The sequence below is a fragment of the Fundulus heteroclitus genome, chromosome 9 (genome assembly GCF_011125445.2).
Source record: "Fundulus heteroclitus isolate FHET01 chromosome 9, MU-UCD_Fhet_4.1, whole genome shotgun sequence".
Taxonomy (NCBI): Eukaryota; Metazoa; Chordata; class Actinopteri; order Cyprinodontiformes; family Fundulidae; genus Fundulus; species Fundulus heteroclitus.
Genome location: NC_046369.1, coordinates 24,470,976 through 24,491,809, shown reverse-complemented (window position 1 = coordinate 24,491,809; position 20,834 = coordinate 24,470,976). Strand labels below are relative to the sequence as shown.

At 40.0% G+C, this 20,834-nt stretch overlaps 2 protein-coding genes across 4 annotated transcripts in view; one reads left to right on the top strand and one right to left on the bottom strand.

The window, feature by feature from the left end:
- The first annotated feature begins 1,224 nt into the window (after positions 1-1,224).
- On the top strand, positions 1,225-9,284 carry LOC105927829 (LIM/homeobox protein Lhx8). 3 transcript variants are annotated; one of them, XM_021317644.2, is made up of 9 exons: positions 1,227-1,507; positions 2,171-2,248; positions 2,485-2,610; positions 2,755-2,876; positions 3,306-3,526; positions 3,684-3,787; positions 5,000-5,095; positions 5,489-5,678; positions 8,466-9,284. In XM_021317644.2, the coding sequence occupies exons 1-9, from the start codon at positions 1,427-1,429 to the stop codon at positions 8,540-8,542; spliced, it is 1,095 nt and encodes a 364-aa protein (XP_021173319.2). In that variant the 5' UTR covers positions 1,227-1,426; the 3' UTR covers positions 8,543-9,284. The 3 variants fall into 3 exon arrangements, with proteins under 3 accessions (XP_012720231.2, XP_021173319.2, XP_035997199.1); XM_012864777.3 differs by lacking the exon at positions 2,171-2,248 and having other exon boundaries at positions 1,225-1,507; XM_036141306.1 differs by lacking the exons at positions 1,227-1,507; positions 2,171-2,248 and adding an exon at positions 1,782-2,016.
- A 2,263-nt stretch (positions 9,285-11,547) lies between these two features.
- Positions 11,548-20,834, bottom strand: part of slc44a5b (solute carrier family 44 member 5b) — a 41,319-nt gene continuing 32,032 nt past the window's right edge. Inside the window, exons 9-22 of the mRNA XM_012864836.3 lie at positions 20,534-20,617; positions 20,150-20,262; positions 19,881-20,012; positions 19,321-19,420; positions 19,147-19,239; positions 17,541-17,628; positions 17,058-17,320; positions 16,661-16,755; positions 16,468-16,571; positions 16,278-16,351; positions 15,905-15,975; positions 14,513-14,601; positions 13,052-13,136; positions 11,548-12,793 (exon numbers count right to left, since the gene is read on the bottom strand). Coding sequence (XP_012720290.2) covers positions 12,678-12,793; positions 13,052-13,136; positions 14,513-14,601; positions 15,905-15,975; positions 16,278-16,351; positions 16,468-16,571; positions 16,661-16,755; positions 17,058-17,320; positions 17,541-17,628; positions 19,147-19,239; positions 19,321-19,420; positions 19,881-20,012; positions 20,150-20,262; positions 20,534-20,617 — 1,507 coding nt within the window. The 3' untranslated portion in view covers positions 11,548-12,677. The remainder of the gene's footprint in view (positions 12,794-13,051; positions 13,137-14,512; positions 14,602-15,904; positions 15,976-16,277; positions 16,352-16,467; positions 16,572-16,660; positions 16,756-17,057; positions 17,321-17,540; positions 17,629-19,146; positions 19,240-19,320; positions 19,421-19,880; positions 20,013-20,149; positions 20,263-20,533; positions 20,618-20,834) is intronic.

Below are 20,834 nucleotides of genomic sequence, written 5' to 3'. Positions count from 1 at the left end.
ACTTCATAAGCAGCAAATACCTCATTCAGAGCATGGTATTGTAGTTAAAAAAATTAATAGTCAGGTACTTTACCTTGCTGCGAGTAGCTTAATCTACAAAAGTTTACAATCTGGGAGGTACCAGGACTTCTCAGTTATGGTACCCGGCCTCTGGAATCAGCTCTCTCTGCATCTCCTCTCAATCCCTGACTTGGGCCTTTTATCCAGAAAGGCTCAGTAGCACCGTAGCATTTTACTTCAGATTTCTAACTTTTATTCATGTTTTATCTTTTCTCTGTTTTTCTGTTTCTGAATGATTTTTTTTAAATGACTTTACTGTAAAACACTTTGGCTGTCTGGTCTGCTGTTGTAAAAGGCTACACGAATGACTGAATGACTGAATGAATGAATGAATGAATGAATGAATGAATGAGCTGATATGTTTTCAATGTAACTAACTAAATTAACATGCAATCATAAAAATTACCATAAGATTTTGCTGCATAAATAAAAAAGTATTTCAGAAATGTGAAGCATCATAAGGTTCTGCGCCAGCGGAAGTAAAATAAAACATGGGTTTCAAAACTTTTTACACTTAAATATTGGAAAAAGCATTATGTGTGCTGTGTTTGGCTCCCTTTATTTTGGACTCCCCAAGTAAAACCCTCCCTCAGAGGTGTGTGGGAGAACATCAGTGAACAGACAACAGCCAGAAGGGCGAGGAACACGGCCGACGATGAAGGAGAAAAGCTGAGGGGAGTTTTTGAGCAAGGTTAGGTGCTGAGGCAAAACCCTGAGCGATGAACATCTAAAGTGACCCGCAGGGATGTGATAAATCAGAGAAGCATCCAAGAGGCCCGTTGTGACTCAGGAGGAGCTGAAAATATGGAAAGCTCAGCTTGGCGAATCTGTTGACAAAACCTCTGTCATTGGTCCGCTTCAAGAATGAGAATTTTGGCAGCAAACACATGGAAGAAGGTGCTCTGCTCACATGACAGCAACACTGACCCTCTTGGTCCGCATAAGAAATCCAACAGGTATCGAAAAGTAAGACACGACATCCATACCATGAAACATGGCGGTGGCAGCATCATGCTGTGGGGGTCAGAGTTGACTGGGAGATGAATGGAGTCTGGAAGAAACGCGGTTAGAAGCAGCAAAAGACTGAGGGACGGAGACTTGTGCAGTGTGATTATCAGTCTTTGTGCAGCCTCCAAGCCAAACCAGCATCAAACCACACAAGAAGCTTATTTTCGAAACGGAGGCGCGGCCAGAGAAAAAAAAAAATATGAATAATGATCCGCCCTGCAGAAACTGCTCTGAGCGGACTGAGTGACAGACAGAAACACGCAGGAGACCAGCGGGAGAAAGAAAGAAAGGGAGAACAGGACGCTTCTGACTTTGGAAATTGGGATTTATTTTCACCCCCTCCGTGCTGGACCCAGATATGCGCTGGAAAAGTGAAGTTAAAGTGGAATGCTGCGCTGGGAACGGCAGCAAGAGCGGATCTCCGCTGTCCGCCGGCGAGGTGAGCGCTGGATTTACTTCTGCCTCCGCGCCGCCGGGAGCTGCCTGTCGCGGAATAAATATTAGCGGAAATTGCTCGGCCCAATTAATCCGGAGTGGGCTTCGGCGTGTCATTATACAGCCCGGCCTTCCACTATAGCTGACAGCTCGGTATTTTCACAATTTGAAGAAATGTCAAAGAAAATTACCCCTCCCCTGAATTCTGCAATTAAAACTCAAGTAGTTAATGAGACCTCTTTACCTTTTGGTTGCTCCGGGTAGACGTTTGTGGCGAACTTAAGCTCCTTTTAATTGCTGTTATTAAATAAATCAGTCCTCCCATTTTTTTTTCCTCCTGCAGACTTCGCGCTGGTTTCCTGATTGACGCGTAAAACGGGTGTGTTGGTTGGTTTAACCTGCAGCTCTTTCTTTCTCTCTCTTTTTTTTTTTTTATTGCCGAATCACAAATTCAGAAACTCAAGAACATAAATGCTCGGGCGATAAGTGTCGGCTCAAGTGTTGTCTGTTTTTGTAAGTAATGGCTATCTTTCCCCTCCTAAATGTCATTGTGGCTTTCTATAATCGCCGCGCGTTGTCATGGTGAAAGGTAAAAGGCATGATATTTATGGGAAGGTGCAGGGGGCATTTAAGGCTGACACGCCGGCGTCCTCCTCTTGTCGCGCAGCTTCTCGTCATGTGTGAGGACTGCAAGGGAGACGGAGAGCTGCCGGGCAAGTGCGCCGAGGAGAGGAGGGACATGATGGTAGGCTGGAGGATGCAATCTGGGTTCAGCTTGATCAAACATATACGTTTAGAGAAGTTTCTTTGTTTTGTTTTTTTTAGTTGTGGCTTCGAGCAATAGTCTTCATTTTTTGGGTTGAAAATGTCAAATTGAAGTGGACACCATGCTCGCTGCGCGCGCGCTGCAGCTCCGGCTCGCGGTTCCGGACGCGTTCCTGTGCGTAATTTTCTAACCGATGGTCTGGTGATCCCTCTCAGGGCGCGCCGGTGGAGGTTTTGGATGAAGACACTTCGTCCCCGCAGGCGATGGCCTCTGCGCCTCTGCTGGGCAGAAGCGTGTGCGCCAACTGCAACGAGGAAATAGTGGACAAATATTTATTAAAGGTGACAAACTTTTTTCCGCCTTTTTTTTTTTTTGGTTTCGTCTTAGTTTGGCTTTATTGATGGTTTCACTGCTTTGCGTTTGACATTTCTGCGCACATTCAGACAGCACGTCTTCTCCTATAACTCATCGCATCTTTGCTTTAGGTTAACGACTTGTGCTGGCATGTGCGCTGTCTTTCCTGCAGCGTGTGCCAGACCTCGCTTGGCAGCCACGCGAGCTGCTACATCAAGGAAAAGGAGGTTTTCTGCAAATTGGACTACTTCAGGTATGCGCGCTCGCTTTTGCTGCTGCATAATTAACCGATTTTTACGGCCCTTGTGAACGCCAAACCACTGCAGAAAATCAACAAAAATCCCACCGGTTATCCCGCGCGTTATGTGGTGAACTTGCACAATCTCAACGCGTGTCGGTGTAATAATAATAATAATAATAATAATAATAATAATAATAATAATAATAATAATAATAATAATAATAATGCAGGGATTATTTGAAATTATCAGAATTTTTGGACATTTTCAATCTGATTAAAATTTTATTGTCAGCGGTCAGTACTAGTGTAGGATTAGACTATTATTGTCATATTATTTTGTGAAAAATAATATATAAGCAACGAAAATCAGTAAACTGTCTTAATAATTTGGAGGTAAAAAAACCTACGTTTTTTTAAGTCTCTTGACATCTTGCTTTGCAGACGATACGGCACCTGGTGCGCCTGCTGCGGCAGGAACATCCACTCCACAGACTGGGTCCGCCGGGCCAAGGGGAACGTCTACCACCTGGCCTGCTTCGCCTGCTTCTCCTGCAAGAGGCAGCTCTCCACCGGGGAGGAGTTCGCCCTGGTGGAGGGCAAAGTGCTCTGCAGGGTCCATTACGACTGCATGCTGGACAACCTCAAGCGGGCCGTGGAGAAAGGTGAGCGGGCCGAAGCGGTGCGCGATGCACGCCACCGACCAAAAAAGGGGGGAAGCTGAAAATAAATATTTTTGTATTTATTAAGTTTTTTTTTTTTTAATGCATGTTGTGATCGAATATTGGAGCATCTGATGTTGACAAGAGGCTTCTGCTGCAGGAAACAGTGTTAATATGGAGGGAGCGGTGCCCACCGAACAAGAAATCAATCAGCCAAAACCGTCCAAGAGAGCACGAACCAGCTTCACAGCCGACCAGCTGCAGGTTCGTAAAATCAAAATAATAATAATAATAATAATAATAATAATAATAATAATAATAATAATAATAATAATAATAATAATAATAATAATAATAATAATAATAATACTATTTCTACTGGGGTTTTATTTTCAAATAGTATTTTATTTTCCGAATAAATTGGTTCAAAAGATTTGAGCAAGTTATATGGCATTATTATTATTATTATTATTATTATTATTATTATTATTATTATTATTATTATGTAGTTATGAGAAAAATCAGCAGCATTTTTGACAATTTCATGGCTAGCAAAAAACGGTGATTTTTCAATCTCTTAAGAATACATAAAAAAACTGATATATTACTGATATGTTCAGCAAAACTGAACTAATAAAAGCAAATTATTTAAGGTTTGACCCCGATGCAGCTCTTTTCAAACGGAGGAGGCCTATATGAAATCCCTTCTATTTTAGTTAAATCAACTGCTTTATATGTTATGAGTTAAGGCATCACACATACACACACACACACAAAAAATGTATTGTTTATTTTAGAGATGTGCTAAAATGTCGGTCAGGGATCAGAATCGGCCAATATTCTGTTAACTGGCAGATTTCCACTATTTTCAGTATATGTCTTCCTCAACTAACAGCATGTGCTTGGCTTGAGTCTCTCATTTTTCTGTTGGATTCAGAACTACCATGCATAAAACAACCTGCAGCACAATCAGCTCGTTTATCTGTTATACGTCTTAGAAAGAAAGGGACCTGTCAAAAATCAGGATGAGCAAGTCAGACCTCAAGGAAACCCTCACATGAGTCTGATCAGTGCTCATTTAGGGGGTTTCCCTGAAAAATAACTTAATTCAAATCCTATTTTAGTAGAGATTTTTGAGGCAGCAGCAGCAGTATTTATGCAAAACAAAAACTATAGCATTATAGCATCTGTGGCCAGTTTTCCCTCTGGACATTTTTTTCACTGAATGGGCCCTGGTTCCCAGATTAATGTTCAGATGAAATATTTATGTAAAGCAATAAATTACCCCAAAATAAAGTGATTTTCCCCCCATGTAATATCAGTTTTACAGTAATCCTTATATCTATACCTGTCTACTCTGTATCTGAAAGACGGGTTGGAGTCAGCTGAGGCGATTTTGACAGACGCATAGCTCCGTCGGACCACACAGGCAGTGATTTTTTTTCTCTCTCTCTCTCTCTGCTTGTTTACATGCAGGTGATGCAGGCTCAGTTCGCTCAGGACAACAACCCCGATGCTCAAACTCTGCAGAAGCTGGCGGAGCAGACCGGCCTGAGTCGAAGAGTCATACAGGTCTGTGCACGGAGACTAAACACGCGATGGAATACGGTGCATGACGCCAAGACGTGTTGTTGGTAGACATGTGGCTTTGTGATGATGCCTTTTAAGCCTTGTATGCTCAGTTTTACACTCAATGAGATCTCGAACCTCTCTGTACATGATGGCTTATTTATAGGAAGCAGAGGTCAGTCAGATTTTCCTGTGTTGAATCCTGTTTGAGTGAGTTTTTAAAAGGATTTTAACGAGTGCAAAAGTGAATGTTCTTTTTTTGTAAAGCTTATGTGGTTTGTACAGTTACGTGCCAGAGATGCTATGGTCTTTGTCATTGGGGACAATAGTCGCTCTATCTTGTCATCTGGTTAAAATGCTGTTGTTTTTATTTTATCAATGCGATTTGTAATCCAGGTCTGGTTCCAGAACTGTCGAGCTCGCCACAAAAAGCACGTGAGTCCAAACCACACCTCAAGCACACCCATGACCTCCCTGCAGCCCGGCCGACTGTCCCAGCCCACCCCGACCCCTGAGGAGCTGCAGTACACAGCCTACGGAGGCCCAGAAGGCTCAATGCTCTCAGCGCTTCACTCCTTCATTGACAGTGAGCACAAGGCTTTATATTAACTACAAGAACAAATAGCAACAACACCAAGCAGGCACCAAGGACAGCATTTCCTGCCAAGTATAATTTAAATATATTTTTGCATTTACGACCAAAGTTGAGATATTTATTTATTTCATCACTGATACATATTTCACTTACGCCTCACCGGTGGCCTATAACAGCCAAGTATGGGGTTATCTTTCAAATAATAAATAAAATAAATTGTATTAATATTTATATTGTCTGTAATAATAATAATAATAATAATGCAAAATGTAACTGTGACTGTAAGACAAATTGCACTGTTCTATTTCAACTAAAATATGCAAGTCTGTTTTATTTCTGGTAGTAAAAACTAAAAACTAAAAATATACATCTGGGGAGGAAAAGGGAAAATACAAACTTAACTCATTTTGGAATGATTTCATAACTTATTGTAGTTGTTTATATATATATATATATAGATAGATAGATAGATAGATAGATAGATAGATAGATAGATAGATAGATAGATAGATAGATAGATAGATAGATAGATAGATAGATAGATAGATAGATAGATAGATAGATAGATAGATAGATAGATAGATAGATAGATAGATAGATAGAAGCCTAAGTTGATGTAATAGCGATAGTCTGCGTCATTGGGTCTAGCATTTCTCATCTTCCTCCTGAGGTTTAGATCCAGTCCGTTTGTTGCCCGGTCAAACACAGTGATACCACCATGGTCATTAAACTATGGATTGTAATGGTACTTTTTGCAGTGTGGGCAGATTCTACGTCTTACTGGAAAATTTAGTCAGCATCTCTTGAAGATTTTCAGCACAAGTCTTGTAAAAGAAATACTGTTCCACTGCATTTTATTTGATAAAAAGAATAGTGAACCGGGGCATGCACTGATGCTGCAGGTGGAGTGAGAGTGACCCATTTACGGAGCTCTTAGTTCTCAACGTGGCTGACCCTGGTTCGATTCCAGCCTGAAATCCTTTACCCCAAGTCTCCCCCCCCCCCCCCCCTTTCTCTCTCATACCCCGTTTCCTGTCAGCCTACTTTAAGAAGAATGAGCTACTGGTGCCGTTAAAACCCCAGAAAAATAATATATATATATATATTTTTAAAAGAATAGTGAGCCAACTGTGGAAACGTCAAACTGGTACACAAACAGTTTGGATTCACTGCCTCTCTCCTCTCTGTACTTCCTCCAGACTATGGGTCCCTAATTTCCAATTTAGATGTAAAACTTACTTTCATCTAGAAGCAGACTTTGGATTAGTGAGCAACAGTCCAGTCCCTTGTCTCTCGTCCAAGAGTGTCTCAACACAAAGAATAGCACACCTGTAGCCCACTTGTCTGATACGTCTATGATTGGTTTGTTCTTAAAGAGTTGACTCTACGCCTTGTTTGGACCTGCCCTGTTTTGTTAATGCGCCAAACCACACAGTGATGGATGAACACTTTTCTGAACGGCTTCAGTGTAGGAGATGACCAGCAGCTCCAATGAAAGGTTGTGCTTCTCCAGTTGCTACCAGATGTATGGTCTCTGCTGGGCTGTGTGAGTCCCAAAGAAGGGTGGCTCCTAGGAACTGGAGGTGATGCGCAGCAGACATAGAGGTGAGGAAGTTGGTGAGGAGAGGCAGTATGGGAGTTGTTTTCTAAAAGTCCACCATCATCTCCACAATCTTAAGCAGGTTAAGCTCCAGGAGGTTCTGACCACACTAGTGGACCAGCCGTTCCACTTCCTGTCTGTGTGAAGACTCATTATCGTCCTGGATCAGACCAATGATCTAGGATAATCCACTGACAGGTGCAGGCCAGTACTGTGAGCTCCTAGTGGAAGATAACTGGGTTGATGGTGTTGAAGGTCAAGCTGAAGTCCACAAACAGGATCCTGGCGTACATCCCTGGGTGGTCGAGGTGTAGTGGGATGAGGTGTCGTCCCAAATTGACCGCATCATCTGTCAACCTGTTTGACTGGTGAGCAAACCGCAGGGTGTCCAGCAGGGGACCCATGATGTCCTTCAGATGCTTCAGCACCAGTCGCTCAAAGGATTTCATGACCCCAGACGTTAGAGAGACGGGTCTGTAGTAATTTAACCACATTTCATTGGGGCCGTGATGATATAGGAGCGTTTGAACCATGAAAGAACCCCATGCAGCTCCAGAGACTTGTTGAAGATCCGAGTGAAGATGGGGACCAGCTGTTCAGGGCAGGCTCTCAGGCATGAAGGAAAAACTTCAGATCCTGGAGCTTTCTTGGTCTTTTGATGCTGAAAGAGTCTATTAACATCTTCCTTGAAGGTCTTTAGTGCAGGCAGGGCTTGAGAGGAGGTTGATGGTTGGTACATGGGGAGCTTTTGTGTCAGAGTCGGTCGGATCTGTAAACGTCTGGTTTTCAAAGTGTCTCCTGAACAGCTGGCAAGTCAGCAGTCGTCTCCAGGATTGTACAAGCCATAACCAAACATTTCCGCATTAGCAATCATTGTTTACTGGTCTGAAAGGGAAACTTGGGTTTTCACAAGCTATGTGGCACAATGATCAAAATAAACAGAAATAAACACTTGAACAATTTAATTTTGTGTGTAACCAAGCCCTTCTTAGATTGGGACACTGAAACAAATTGTTGATTGTTCTATTATAAGGAGATGGATTTGTAAATACTCTTGCCCCAAAGCTTTAGATTAAAGCTGTAAAATATCATCCATTTTTATTGTTATTTCTTAAATAAAACCTGCACCTTAATGATGTAACATGCTTAATGACTCTGTTTTCTCTGTGTGTTTGCAGTACACTCTCCTCCCTCCATGTTTCAGCCACTGCTGCCTGCCCACGCCATGACCTCCTTGCCTGTGTCTCACGCCTGAGCTGCTCTCTTTCTGACACACGTGCATGTTGGTATGTACATCATTGTGTGGACCTTACATTCATTTTCTTTTGCTTTCTATCCCCTGACCCTGAACCTAAGGTCACAGGTACATGCCTAACCCTAAATTGAACCTAAAGGTCCTTCACACCTTAGCCCTAAACCTAACCATTAGCCCAGTTTGCATTCTGTGGACCTTGCAAAATGTCCTCACAATGCCAATTGTCCACGCAATGTCAAGTTTTGGTCCTCACAGCGATAGACATACATGTGCACGCACACACAAACACACACACACACTCAGCAGCTTCACACCCCACCAGCGTTTTCTTTTCCATAACCAGCTGCAGTATTCGGATGCCCATGCTAAATCCAACTTGATGTTTATCGCATCGTCACACCATTTCATTTCTTAAACTTCAAGAAATTCATCTTTACATGTCTATGTATAAAAAAAAGAAAAACTGTTGAAGACCATGACTTACAGTCCTATGTGTACTGTATAATGTGGAAATGCAAAGTTTTCAGTGTACCTCACAGAGCTGTGACACATGGCAGTATATTTGTTTCTGTGGTTGGTGACAATGTTTGACTGTGTTACTCCATGTGAAAGCCAATAGGCTCTAAACTCCATATGAAGGTGAACCGGAATTTGTTTTGTATAAATGTTGCAATCTAATTTATTGTTATGTCGAGTCTGTTTTAAGAATAAAGAACTAATTTCCCAAACCTCGTGGAAATGATTGAGAACCTACACGTTGTGTCTTCGTCTCGGTGTACATACTTTGAATGTAGGAGGTGGGGAAAAAGGCAGCAAATATCACAAAACGCATTTATTTGTGAATCCTGAGGGAACAGTTTCATGTGCAGCTTTAGAAATAAACAGATGACGTGCATGTAAACTCCACACATAAAACACGTTGGAGCTCTGCATGTTTACAGTTTGGCCTTTGAAGAGTTTTTGAAAGAAATCTGAGTCACATTTTACTAGCAGGGAGGATTAACTTGTGTCTACTTGCTGACTGTGGTTGACCAAAAGAATCTTATTTTCAGACATGGGAGGGAGTGGAAGGTTGCATATAAAAACGTTTTACTACGCTTATCAGATCTGAAGTAATCACCCCCCCGGTGGGACCTCAGCTACACTCACGTTAACTAAAGAGAGATGTGTGATTCATGCGGGACTGCAGTCGCTATTCAGTGCAACAGAGACATGACAGCATGTCACATGTCTACCATGCCCTGCTGAGACTCTGCACGCTTCGTTTGTCCTCATCCACAAGCAGTTGTTTTGCTTTTATTGAATGGCTTCATGTCCCGGCGTGTTCAGCTCAAACGGGTGCCGTGGGTGTGTAACGTCTGGCAGCTCTGTCACTCATAGGTACCATAAGGGCAGGCTCTCAGGTTTGACACACACACTCAAAGCACAATATCACACACATATTTTCATCTTGCTGTATGTAGTGAGGACCATATGTTAACTCGAATTGACTTCCATTGATTTTCAGCCATTTTTAACCCTTTCTATGCGCTAACCCACCCTAACCATTCCCAGTGCATACAACCCTAACTGTAACCCAAACTTAGTCACACCTTAGTCCTAACCAGCAAAATGTCCTTTGATGGTGAAATCGGAAACATGGTCCTCACTCTAATGCCTAAAAAGGAGCGTGTAAACACACACACACGTACGTCGCGTTTTAAAAATTAGATATGAAGTTTTTTTGTTTTTTCTAAATAGATGCATAAATCTACTTTGGATGAAAATAATAGAAATAAAGATAAATAAGGCATTTGAGACTCAGGGTACATTTATTTAATGTATTCCCAATAAAATAAACTAAATAGACATTAAACTTTACATCTCATTCTCTTTTGTAGAATTAGTCTTAAAGAGTATAGACATAAAAAAAAGGTGCACCGAGCTGGGGTTCACAATTGAGCACAGTTAAAGAAACAAACCTCCAGAACTGCATCTACCACACAAAGTGCCTAACAACATTTGGCTGATTTTAAATACTCAGAGGCAACCGAGTTCCATAGAGATGTCGGTTTATGTGGAAAAAAGCCATTTTGTCACTCAGAAAAATAAACCTTTGTGGAAACTTTAAACATCTTTATCTCATAGTAATTAAAGAACCGTTCCTTTCATCTAGTCCGCACATTTGCATACGTATATATCAGCACCGGGAAGAAAGAAAGAAATCAGAACAAAATGGCAAACAGTTGCTGTGCATCTTAGAACAAATCTGGAATACCTTCTCAAAACACCAATCAAAAAGATTGATCTACTTTACCTTAAAAAAAACTTCATATTTGCACAAAGTAGTTGATTTTTTTTAAATAAGATCATATAAACAAGCATCTAAAATGTAAACAATTCCAATAAAAAAAGAAAACACCTCACCAATTCTTTGGTGAAAACTGAAATAAGCCTTTTTAGCTTTAAATCCAGCAGCACATTTGTCATTTACCGGTAGTACATCCCAAGTGTATCCCAATGTAAAAATAACTGGCTCCCTCACATGGCCAACACTGGCAACTACAAGAGCTTAAAGTGCAACAAAAGCTGAAGTTCCTGCAGTCCCAATAAAGAAATCTGTTCTTTCAAGGGGAACTTTCTGTGTAACATGACTGCAAATATCAATAAGATTGCTACTAATAATTTAATAGCAAATGGTAAAGGATAACTATCTATTTAAAACATTAACACTTGCTGTAACTTGTATAGTGTCGATACATTACATCATGCCAGTTAAAATTATATTTCACAGTTTATGGCCCAGTCTGCTTGAACCAAGCTTTAGTATTGGCAATGTCTTTTTCAGCACTTCTTCTATTTCTTTCCCTTAGTCATGAAGATCTTCATGAGGTTTGGGCTCATGTGGTAGGGCTTGCTTGGAGAGCCGTCGTTCACCTCCAGATCGGACACTATGGACAGACAATATTAAAGACAATTGTCATAATGTCACACTTTCAAATTAAAATCTCTACAAAAGCGCTGGGTGATACTTCAGCAATTTATGTTTATTCAAAAACAAATGATTACATTGTCATTGGATTCATTTAGGTTTAAAAAAAAAAAAAGTCCTGTACAAAAAGAACACAGATTACCTCCAGACAGACGTGTGTATTATACCGAGTATTAAAACAGCACAACATCCGAACCATTCAATAATAATAATAATAATAATAAAAATACCAAAAATGGCTTTGAAATCCTTTTATAAACTTTATCCCTAAAACTTCTGGTGTTAGGTCTAAAATCACAGAAGGAGGAACCTTTTTCTATTTCTTATTTTGACAACTAGGCACATAAACTAGCGGCTGCATTCAGGATTCCTGGAAATACTCGTGGTTCTGTCCAGATTATAAGCAATAACCATTATTTTATTTTAAAGTCTTAACCTCCCACAAAGTCTGTGTTACAGTACATACAAGGGGTTATAAAATCAAATCAAACGACTGTGCAATGAACTGAAAATACGCAACAGCTTGGCTAGGTGTAGAGTTCAAATAATCTGCGGATTTGTGTTAGAATTATGAAGGATGAAAACCACCTAAAACATGGTAAACGACAGCAAAATAACCATGCTGCAGGCAGTAAATAAAACACATGATTCCTTTACTGTAGGTGAATCAAACAGATAATGATTTCACACTAAAAGACCAAAGTGCCATACAATAAAAGTGCCCCAGAAGTCCAACACGTTTTAGGGTGATGCTTTACACCATAGTCCATCAGTGGCATCTGTACAATTTAAGGTTCCCATTTTTCCTTGGGTTTCAAAAAAATGTGCTTGAGCTTGTGCATCCATCCTGTGTGTTGATGTGTACCCTCAAAGTAAGGCGGAGGTCAGCAGGAAATATGGAGAAACATGAAGAAAAGCATAGCAGACAAAAAAAAAAGGCAAGTATCTGAACTGGCTCATTAGAGGAAGTGAAGCCAAGTGTTTTTTTTTTCCAGTCCACTATGCTTTGGGACCTGAACTGTTAACATGTCCTTTCATGTTCAAATCATCCCTGCATCCAGTTTAGATGTTTAGCCCTCGAGAACTTGCAGACCCTCCACACACAGAGCAGATATGGAGAAGTGAGCCAGGATCAAAAGTTCAGGAAAACAGTTTGCACGTCGCTCAGGAGGAAGCACTCGATTTGGCACGCTCCTCTCCTTTGCGGAGGATCTTGTGCAGGCCTGGAGATATGTAGTAGGGCCTGGAAGAAGAGCCATCGTTCCTCTCCAGGTCTTCACCTGAGACCAGATCCCGGCGCAGGAGGGGGACAGCAGCGACAGGCAAGCAGTGCGAAAGAGACAGCCAGAAGGAGAAGGAGAGAGAAAGGCTTAGTGGAGAAAGATAAGCAGTGGCATATAGGAAAAGCTGGAACAGTAAACAACCAGGAGTGCCTTTTAAGAGTCATTTAGAGCTAGTTTTGTGGAAAAAAAACACATCTAATCTACAGCTGAGTGTATGCTTGATGTAATACGCTTAGAATGATACTGCATACTTACAAAAGCACAGGAACAGCGTGTCCACACACATGGCGTAGACATTAAAAAAGCCACTTGTGATCATGAACGACCCAAATATCACCGTCTGAAAGAATCAAAAGCTCTTAGTTGGAAAACATCATTTTAGCTTTTTATGCAATAAACAGAATATCAACAACACAACATACAGGGGGGTCTCAGTCTGAACCCAAGAGTCAGTTCAGAGCCCCCCAATTAAGGGATTTTAAATTATTAAGGATAGTATTAGGCTAACCTAACAAGCTATGCACATTATTTTAAATATATATTATGTTAATGTTATATATGAGCCTTTGTACTTTACAATGATTTCTAAGGGAGATTGTTTTTGTTGCTTCAGCTTCCTGTGTGTTTCTGTGATGTGCTCTTGAGTTCAAAGGAAAGAGCTAAAATGACGAAGCACAAAGATCACTTTTTTGTCAGGTTTTCTCTGCACACCGGTAACTGGAGCTGGGCTGAAATGTGTTACGAGCTAAATTCCCAACAACTCTTATAAACCAGAGACTAAACAGACTAGCATTAGCCAACCGCTTCAACAAACAGCTCTGCTTGAACAGAAGTAGCAAGATTAGGGCTGGGCGATATGGCTTAGAAATAAAATCGAAGCCATATTAATTATAAATCCGATTAATTTATTTTTTTTGCCCCTCTTTTTCGTTTCACAAAAAGAAATTAACAACATTATTTGAAAACTTGATTATATGTAAATCATTTCATCTGGGAGTTGACCTGAATTCAAACTAAATACAAGCTGTGAAACACTCTTGTAAAACAAACAGTGTTCGCTGCTAGAGGTATTTCACGATAAGCCAAGAACAGGCTTCACTTCACTTGAATAACTTTAAACTATTTTTTTAAAAAAAGAAGTAAATGAGTAAATTAAAGTGTCTCGTATTAAGGTAAAAACGGTTTCCTTTGTACCACATTTTAATATAATTTGCTAAGCATATATCCTGCATTGCCTGATATTCTCTTCATGGAACCTCAATGAGTGCATCTGCTTAATAAAATCCAGATTTTCCAAAAAATTAACTCTTCAAAAATTGTAAATTCGAATTGAAGTTTATTGAGAACTGTCTCCTGATGAGTCAAGTCAGTTATATATTTAGATAAATGATAATGTCTCAACGACAAATAATGAAAATAGTGATGTTTAAGGGGATGTTGTCAGAACCTTACAGCAGCTACAGCAACAGCATCATTGATGTCTTGCAGAAACTTTGATTGGAATGTAATATTTGTCCCCCTTAAGAAAACTGCATTCAGCAGCATGAATGCTAATGTAATGCTTTATTTTACTGCACTTTAAAGCTACTTAGTATTAATGCACATGCAGTACTTCATTCTGCTGTCTAAGTCAAACATGTCTCAGCCTAAGCAAAAAAAAGCGTTAATCAATCGGGGCTGTTTTTCATTTCAATGGCTCAAATCTTAACTTCTTACCAGAAGGGGGACACAACTGAAGTTTAGCGGAGGTACCACTTCTTGAAAAAGTGGTATTCTTTTTGAGAAAAAGAGAAATGCAAGGACCCCTGAAAGAAAGAATCAAGCAAATATTTCACATTATATGAGCCATAATTTACTTCTGAGATATAAAGTCTACAAAATGTGTTAAATTCACATAGGTGCATCATTACTTATTTGGTGAATACATCCTATACATTTAGTTCAACAAATAATACATTGATATACTGTCTGAAGAAATACAACTGTACAACTGGTTTTCACCACATACCAGTGAAATTATAAAAGTTTTTAACATTTTGTGAAGTTACTACCACAAACCTTAAGGTATTTTATTTGGAATTTTATATGAAAGGGGAATGATACATGTTTTGTTTTTTTTGTGGCAAAGTATTCATCCCCTTGAGTCAACCAGAACTACCTTTTATAGAGAGCGTCTGCAAGCAACAATTTTTATGTCCTGTTAAAGATTCCCTGTTGGGTTTAGCAGTGAACTTCTGCCTTGGTCTAAAGTCTTTTGTTGCCTTCAACAAGTTTTATTTCTATTTGTATCGTATTTTATTATGTTGGCTAAGGTGATAAATTCTGGACTCAAATACAACATTTTGATCTCAGAATTGAACATGACCTTCTTCCATGTTTGCTGTGTCTCTTACAAGGGTTTAAATGGGGCTTTTCCTGGCTGGTAGGTTTGCAGGTGTGTCGACCGGGTTCCATTTTCAGACAATGGATTTAAAAAAAGTGGTGCACGGCGGTGCAGATGTTGTCACTGTTGCTCTGCAGCAAGAAGGCCCTATGTGACCAAGGACTTTACATGTTCTCCCAGTGCATGTGTTTTTTTCCCTGGGTACACCCGAACATGGATGTCCAAAAACCTGCATGTTGGATTAATTTCCATAAAATTCCGCTAGTAATGACCATGAGCATACTTGGTTGTACGTCTTGAACATTTCTGTTTCGCGCTGTGATGGAGTTATGTACTCCAGGGTGACTGTGGCTCAGTGTGTGGAGTAAACGTCTAGTAATTAGGAACTTGTGGGTTCAATTCCAGCTCCCTTCTGCCACATGTCGATGTGCTCCTGGGCAAATCACTTAACTCCAATTGGCTTAGCGATGTGTTTATTGATGTATGAAGCTGTGAGTGTTAGGGAGGGCGATTGGGTGAATGTGGGTCTATCATAAAGTGCTTTGAGTGGTCAGTATGACTAGAAAAAGGGGAAGGAGGGGGCAGGATTGTGGTTCAAATCCTCAAACTGAGTTGAAAAGAGTTCTTTAGGAATATTGTCTTTCAAAGGACAAAGACAGAACGGGGATTTGAAGCAGATTTTGCTATGCTACTATTTAAAGAGGCCAAGTGAAGGTAAAACTCACCAACTCCTCCTGAAATGACCAGCTTTCCCAAGAACAGCAGAAAGGAGATGACGTTGTCCAGGACAACCACCCTTCACAGGTGAAAACAAAGATATCAGAGCGATGGAGAGGACTTTTCAAAAAACACGTAAGTTACCCTTAAGCACCATTATGTGTAAAATGAGGTTTAAAACGATTACAAAGGGTGTGCACTCTCTATAATGACTAGGTGTTATTTCTAATATGTAGTTTTATCCGACCCAATTTACAGAAAGCAACACATTTTTATATGGAAGACTTATTTGTTGATTGTTAGAAAGTCTCTGCTGCAAGTTATGTGCTGCTGTGATGTTTAGTCAAGTGGAGGTAACAGAAAGCTAAGACGAGTACACACCGAACAATATTCCTCATCAAGAGATCAAAAGCCTCCCTGGAAGATCTGCAGAAGTTCTGCCCATATATTGCTATCTGTTGGTAAAAACAAAGTATGTGGTTAGTTAAGCTCAGGGGTTCAGATTTGGCCAAGCAACAGCTGCAACAGCCAACAGGTAAATTAATCATCAGCACTTCTGGAAATGACCTACCATAATGTATGCATTTGTGTTAAGAAACTTGATGAAATTTTCCAGGCAACAGAAGCAGCAACTGAGGCAGCGAAGCAGGAACCGAGACAAAGCATTTTGGGACCCTGGAAAAGCAGCAGCAACATTTCATTTGAAATAATTGTTCATTGTACTCAGAGGAAAAACACCAGTTTCTTAAACAGTCCCAACTTGCCTTTCAATTTGTGATTAAGGTTCTCAAGAACAATTCGGACCATCTGCACCATAGCAAGGATTAGAGAACCGAAAGCTAGGGAACCGGTGTGGTAACTGTAATGCAAGAAAAAAAAACTATCATTTAGCTGTGATTAATTGTTATACTGGTGCAGAAATAATCCAAACCAAGCAGCTACTTCGGTTCACTCGTCTCATTTAATTGTTTGTCTTTGTTACTGTCCATATAAGGCAAGTATATTGTGATCAGTGCTGTAATCCTAAACCAACAAACCTTTTTATGTTTTTTAGATTTTTCTTTTACATTTGCTGTTCAATAACCAAAAGCCCAATCTTATTAATTTATATTTACATAAACAGCTGTTCATAACATACTTTAAAGCGTGTCTGAAACCTACCGGATAGCTCTGATGAATGAAGAGTAAACAGGGCAGGAAGGGATGTCTTTCGGCTTCCTCTTGGCCCAGTAGTAGGAGGCGAACGCCCCTGCCAGGGTGCACTTCCCCAAGGCCAGGACAAAGTTGACCAGCCAGAGGAATATGAAGAGGTTACAAAGATGGAGAACCAGAATGTAGTGGTGGTACACGCTCTCTCCACCATAGAAAGCAAACATGCACTGAGCTCCGGGGCAAGCTTTGGTAATATTGGTCTGATTGAAGGTCTGAAACATAGAAACACATGTGAACTCGTTATTAAGTCACATACTTGCATAATGATTTGTGAACAGTGTAACTGTGTATCTGAGACCATCATGTGTTTATTCAACAGTGTGACCTTGTTGCATGTACTTTCAGAAAGAAGTAATCACAATTAATTATCTTTGTCAAAATATAATCTCTCACATGGACACAGTGCATTGTGGGTGAGTGTGTGGGACTAACCTTTGGACTGCATGTGAGGTTTGCATACATGCACTGATCGTCAGCCGGTGCCACCTTGTAGACCGCCTTACCTGAAGAGGCCAAAAAGCTGAGGGAACATCAGTTAAGGCAGGATACCCCCTAAATAAAAAAGTCAGTCTCTTATACCTACTGCACATTAAAACCAAATAATGGGGCATTCCCATAAATTAGAATAGTGTTGTTCATTTATTTCACAGAGAACGCAAAAGCTGATATAGTTGCTTATGTTAATTATAAAGATTATGGCCAACAACTTATGAAAACCATTTCAGTTTCTCAGGAAATTACAATATTAAAGGAGCAATAAGGGAAATTTACCATAAGTCACACTTTTTGTCATAGTTTGGCTGAGCCTGCAGCTTATATTCAGGTGCGACTTATATATTGAATTTAAATGGTAATTCATACTGACCAGCATGAACAAGGAGTAAACATTACCATCTATAGCCGCAAGAGGGCGCTCTTGTCTTGTGAAAAGTGCTCCTGTACCACTTAAAAACTAAATAAAACATCAACTTATAGACAACAAAGACCGAACACATATTTGTATGTTATTTCACTGTTTCAGTATGAATTCACGCAGTGGAGCGTTGCGTGGTGCAACTCGAAGGAAGAGCTCAGACTGCGACAGAACCCAATTAATGGGCTGTCGCTGAAGCTGCCAGGTCTGTTGTCTGGGCGGTTTCCAACTTCCCTGATGGACATGAGTTCTATGTTGCTCTCAAACATCCGTGTCATACTGTCAGCTTAGCACGTAGTATCGCTACGCTCACTGTCTAATTTCAGCATACGTTTGACAACTTTCAGCGTAACGTGCCGTCAGTTGGAGTTGCTAATTTATCCCATTCATTATCCCAGGTATGTTCCATGTTATTGATGCAGCTGTGTAATTTAATAAATAGTTTTACCAGATTAAATGTCAGTTTTTAGTCTCGGATTGTGTTAAAAAAAAACTTGCGTATAGTCCGGTGTGACTTATATGTTTTTTTCCTCTTTATGATGCATTTTTTGACTGATGCGACTTATAGTTAAAAAAATAACGTAATTATAATAGTGATTTTTTTAACAGAAGAACTAATGGTAATCTTTCAGATGGTCTGACGTCACACCGCATCTCTCTGATTTGTTCTAAAGTCTCGTGTTTACATAGCCAGGTTGGCCGCGGGTGCATGTATGTGCATGTGAACAGCTGCTACTCATGGCTTAGTCCCACCTTGCCCTAAAAAAACATCGTCAGAGCATGGTATTATACCATGCTGCTTTGATGCAGTAAATCATGCAAATGGAGCATATGACAAGACATCCTTTTCATTAAGCCCAAATTTCTGTATTAAAAATACTTTTTAGTGATAGTATGTAATTTTCCAAAACACTCAATCTATATGACATAGGATTTTCACTTTCTAAACTGAATTACTTAAATAAATAAACATTCCAGGATATTCTTATTTATAGAGATGACTCCGTACCTTCAATCACATGATCTTTTCTTGTAGAGAGCTCGAATGAATGTTCTTATAGCTAAACTGCCAGAGACTGCTAAATGCAACACAACTCATCCATGTCTGAGCACTTAGAAGGATACACTGCTGTGACAGCAGAGTAGGCTATACAGATGGCCAGGAGAAAAAAGGTGATGATCGGATAGAAGAGCGTACACATGATGTAAAAGATGGCCCTAGAAACAACACCAAACATTGTATTAATGAAAAAGGGTAAACTATACATTTCAATGATTAGCGCTTATGTTCCCACTCACCTGCTTCCCTCCTTCAGTAGTGCAAAAGCGACGGCTAGGCTCGACCTCAGAAAAATCAGCATAATCACGATGATGACCTCAATCACAATAAGCAAGATCACTGAAAAACAAACACCAAAACAAACACTTATCAGGTATTCATTTAATATCATAAGAATATATTACTATTTAATGACTGTGCTTCTGCAGAGGTAAGTGACCCAAACTTGGCAAAAGTACACTGGTTTGGTATTAGATTTTATATTATTATTTAACCTTTATTTAACCAGGAAAAAAATCCCATTGACATTAAAAACCTCTTTTTCAATGGAGTCCTGGCCAAGAGGCAGTAAACTTACATATGGAACATAGATACATTAAATTAAATGACATAAAAACATATCAAGTAAAACAATAACAGATAACTGAGGCTGTTTGAACCACCTACAGTAATAACAAATGTGCAGCCATCATTTTATGCACAGTGATCAGAAAACCCTTACAGCCATGTTGGAAAACATGCAGAAACCAGAGCTAGAAAAGAAAGTATTAATATCTAGGTATGGTAGATTATGACGTACTGAAGATGAGCCATGTCTGGCTGTGCTCAAGGTAAACGGTGAGATCTTTCCGAAAGCCGATATCAGAGATGGTGACATTCGCATCTGGCCTTGTTTTCAGAACACTGTACTCTTTGAAACAGAGCCAGATACCTGAGAGAAAGATAAAAAAAATAGAGGCACCGTAAAAGCGTTTATGATCAGACCAGAACTGAAAGCATAACTGTTCAGAAATATAATCAAGTTGTGTGCTCGGTAGCTGCCGTTGAAGTGAGTCAGTGCACACTCACCATAGCCGGCTGCAGAGATGAGACCGCAAATCATGACCCACAGTATCACACAAGCAATGTAGCGCAGCAGCAGGATGAAGGTCAGACTGAGCACCATGGTTATTCCCAGGCCTCTGTGGCAACACAGAGACAGGTTGGCATGAAAACAGCAAACATCCTGTTTAGCTTATTCTGTGTCGTGGCGGTCAAGCTAATCCATTCATCTGTTGGAGCATTTTTTTCTGATAGGATTACATCTTTGCCGGTTCAAAGTAGAAAAGTGTGCAGCATATGAAGCTCAAAATAAGCAAATACATCCAATTCCTGTTGGGAAAGGTCTTACCAAAATATTCACAGAATAAAGACCTGCTGAGAATATTTACAAAAAAACACTGCCATGCTTACATTAAGATCCATATCCAGGAGTTTGCATAATCCTCGAAGATCTTTATGCCAACTTCTTTGGCATTCAGTAGACTGGCTATTCTTCTGTAGAAGACAAACAGGTGAGAGAGAAAGAGGACACAAAATAAATTTGAACAGGATTGTTAAACTATATTTCATGGATTGCACTGAATTAATTGTTTAAAATGTTTTTATTTGTTTCTTCAAAATTAGTAGTGCACACTCACTTAGACAGCCATAACTTTAAACTATTTGGGAACGGGAATGGCTTTATGAGCTTTTGATATGTTCATTTTCTGAC